This window comes from Pseudochaenichthys georgianus, chromosome 7 (assembly GCF_902827115.2).
Source record: "Pseudochaenichthys georgianus chromosome 7, fPseGeo1.2, whole genome shotgun sequence".
Lineage (NCBI taxonomy): Eukaryota > Metazoa > Chordata > Actinopteri > Perciformes > Channichthyidae > Pseudochaenichthys > Pseudochaenichthys georgianus.
In genome coordinates, this window is record NC_047509.1 from 40,443,843 (window position 1) to 40,447,367 (window position 3,525).

Genomic DNA, 3,525 nt, shown 5'->3' on the forward strand with positions numbered 1-3,525 from the left:
GTGTAATTTCTTATCTTTAATCTTTTTTTAATGCATGCTCGTGATATTAAGCTTTCTTTGGTTATTTTCTGTAACACTTGTACCCTCTGTGGGTCCATTAAAGGTAATCTGATTCTGATCTCAGATGAAGTTAACTTAAAAAGGACTGCACGATGTTACTAAATTCAATGACACAATCTCTCAAGCTGAAACAGCTGGTGAAATAAATAAACAAAAAAGAGTGGGCTCTGTTTTCATATTTAATGTTTCATTCATTACATGTATGTACACAGTTGGATCCCATATATTAAATGTCTCTCTGGTGTCCTAAGAAAGTCAAATGAGGTGCAGTAGTCAAATGCTGTCCGTCCTCCTGTATTGAAATAGGTTTTTGAAGTTCTGTAGGACATGTCTCCAGATGTTGACATGCCGGTCCTCTCCATGTCCACAGGACAGCTCTCTGATTAGCATGATGATGGGACAGTCCTCCTCCTCCTCAGAAGCCTTTGCTGGCCAGCCATTGTTTAAGCTCACTATCAAAGTGACCTTTGACCTTCAAGGTCATGGTGACCTCGTTGACCTGTGTGGGCAGCTCCTTCCCCACCACCTCCTTCAGATACTGCTTCACGTCATTCTCCAGAGCCCAAATGTCCCCCTCCACTTTCCTTACGAGCGTTGTCTTGCGGCTGCCGTGGGTCAGGTCGGTGTACACTGGGATGTTGTGCATGCGGGAGCGGCGGATCATGTAGGGCAGAGGCGGAGGGGTGTCCGCCGGAGGGGTCCAGCCGGACGGGGCTGGACCGGCGTGTTTAGGCGGTGTGGGTACCCGGGACGGCGGAATGAGCCGCTCTACGAACTTGTATTCTTCCGTAGATTCTAATATCACAGTCTTCATGTTCTCCGGAGGATGGTTGTAAACAAATCTAATCCACACGGCCGGTACATTTCGTCCCTGTGATAGAAAGGCACCTCGAAGTGCGAGGTTTAAGCAGGCCGCCATCTTATGTTGCAGCGAAACTTCTTCTTCTTCTTTTTGATTTAATGGCGGTTGGCAAACAGCTATACGCCGCATTTACCGCCACCTCCTGGAATGGAGTGTGGATCAGCACGGTTTTAATCTAAATTCTAACTATATTTCCTGTCTTTTTTGCATACTGTACAAAGAATCAAGAAATATATTGGTTTAAATAAATGAAGTATTGATTTTAATACACTGATATACATTCCATTAAACAATACTAAATACTAGATAACCTACACATCAGTTAAGTTGAGGATTTGTTCCATGCAAAAAGTTACATTTAGATTTTGTCAGCTTTCTAATTTAATGTATTGAAGGCAAAGATATTTAACACATAGTGAGAACTGCTACTATTTATCTCTCAATATTGTCTGTAAAAAACGTGGTAAAAGTTATTATGAACAATTATTGTTATATAATAATTATTATAATATTATTATCTGAACAATCTGGTGCCACTAAATGTTTTTAAAGCTCGGTTGGATGCTAGTCAATCAGAAGCTATTGGTACCTGTTTATGTGGATTATTATGTAAATGATGCTGGATGATGTCCTTTTGTTGTTCTGTTTATGCTTTTATGTTTCATGTGGAACCTACTTGAACAGGTCTCCCTTGGAAAAGAGATCAATGATCTCAATGGGATTTTATCTGTATAAATAAAGGTTTGAAATGAAATGAAATTATTTCAGTGAGACAACAGAGCAAGCTTCTAGTTGCACTACGTTTTGATAACAGTTAAATATTATTTTGATAATAAAATATATTTCAATGTTGATGAACTTCATACTGTTCATTCATAATCTGATTGTCTTTGTAACTCACACAAAAAAAACATTACAATTACAAAATAATTATATCTACAGCCCCTAAACACACAAACACACCACTTTCATAAATAACACACTTGTTCTGCAATAATATGTTTTATGTTTCCTGTCATTTTTGTTAGGAAAGGACATGCCTGAAAGACACGACTCAACATTTGCTCCTTCTCTGAGGGTCAAGAAGAACATCCAAGAGGAACATTAAAAGCTGATGTTATGAGATTTTAAGACCAGTACAGGACATTCACTAAGAAACTACTTTTATTGTGAAAACACAGTCAGCTGATCGAATGCAGCTATTTCCACCTCTACACTCCATCAGCTGATTATTTCTATTTGCCTCACTTTATGAGCTTCACATCACCTGTGCCTTGTACCGCAGAGTTTGCAACGCCACAAATAAATGGGGTCAATCTTCAGTCAGATGTGAATGTGGAATCTAACATTTTCAGTAAGAATAATGGACAAAAGTTAATCAAATGTTTTAAATAAAAAGCACATATGGACAGAAGGTGTAAACCTATTAAATGTTTAAGTAAACACATTTAGTCAAATAACGTGACAGACTAGGCCTGTGCAGTTGGTACACCCCAGCATGTGCACTCAGCTCTGCATCAGCCAAACAACTTGCTGCACCCGCACTGCGAAGGGGACCCAAGTTCCCATCAGCAAAAACACGTGGGTTTGCTATCCTGGACAGCAGATAGCTTGCACATCTTCCGGCGCAGACTGAAAACTCATCTCTTTCGACTCCACTTCGAGCGATAGAATTACTAACAAAGCACTTATATACTAATAAAGGACTGGCTTATCTAAAGCCAGTTGAGTAGCACTTGAAATGTTTTAGCTCTATGAAACCTGATGTACTTATATGATTCTGTTTTCTTCAAGTTTGTATCTTGTTGGTCGAACGCACTTATTGTAAGTCGCTTTGGATAAAAGCGTCAGCTAAATGCAATGTAATGTAATGTATCAGCTTTGCACAGCATGGGCTCCTCCATCAGGCCTGGTCCTCTTCGCTGAGGACCAGCGACCAGTGACCCTCAGTCCTCTCCAAACCAACAGACTGGACGTCCATCACACGGAGGTTTCTCCCTGAAGTCTCTGCAGCTCTCTGGACACCACACTGTCTCAATCCGTCCACACTGAATATGAGAGGGGGGAAATGAAAATAATAAATGCTTAGACAATAAGAAATATAAAGTTGACTGTTGAGTTGCTCAGTTTTTTTAGATTGTCAATACTATTACTGTATAACTAATATCTCAGGTTAAGAGGCACATTCAAATAAAGATTGGTCTTTAAATACATGTTGTCTTTTGAATTGTTTGTCTAAAGTCAAGGATCTAGAACTGGTACTTAGTTTTAATGATACAGTCTGGTTATTATGCTGTTTGGAGGAGGCATCACAGGTAAGAGCACTAACTAGCTACCATCACATGTATCTTAGCTTGACTTAAATGTATTAAACGTATAATTAAGTGATATCAAAATATAATTAACTAATGTCATGCAAACATATTAATATTTGCTTGATTCCAGTGTTGCATTTAGCACAATTGCATACACACGTTTGGGATTTTAAGATTCTGAAATATTATGCTAAAAACTCAATAACCTAGATTATTATTTATAGTTTTGCTGAATAGTTTCATGTCTGCTTACCTGCGACTAGTCCCTCCCACCAGGGAAGCATGGAG

General features: G+C 39.0%; 1 protein-coding gene across 1 annotated transcript; it reads right to left on the reverse strand.

The window, feature by feature from the left end:
• Window positions 1–226: 226 nt before the first annotated feature.
• mrpl49 (mitochondrial ribosomal protein L49) lies at window positions 227–1,018 on the reverse strand. The gene has a single exon (XM_034087517.2). It carries the CDS (start codon window positions 977–979, stop codon window positions 476–478), a length of 504 nt encoding a protein of 167 aa, XP_033943408.1. The 5' UTR covers window positions 980–1,018; the 3' UTR covers window positions 227–475.
• Between the last annotated feature and the right edge of the window lie 2,507 nt (window positions 1,019–3,525).

Coding starts and splice junctions, on each gene's coding strand:
- mrpl49 (XM_034087517.2), bottom strand. CDS start 979: ATGGCGGCCTGCTTAAACCTCGCACTTCGAGGTGCCTTTCTATCACAG.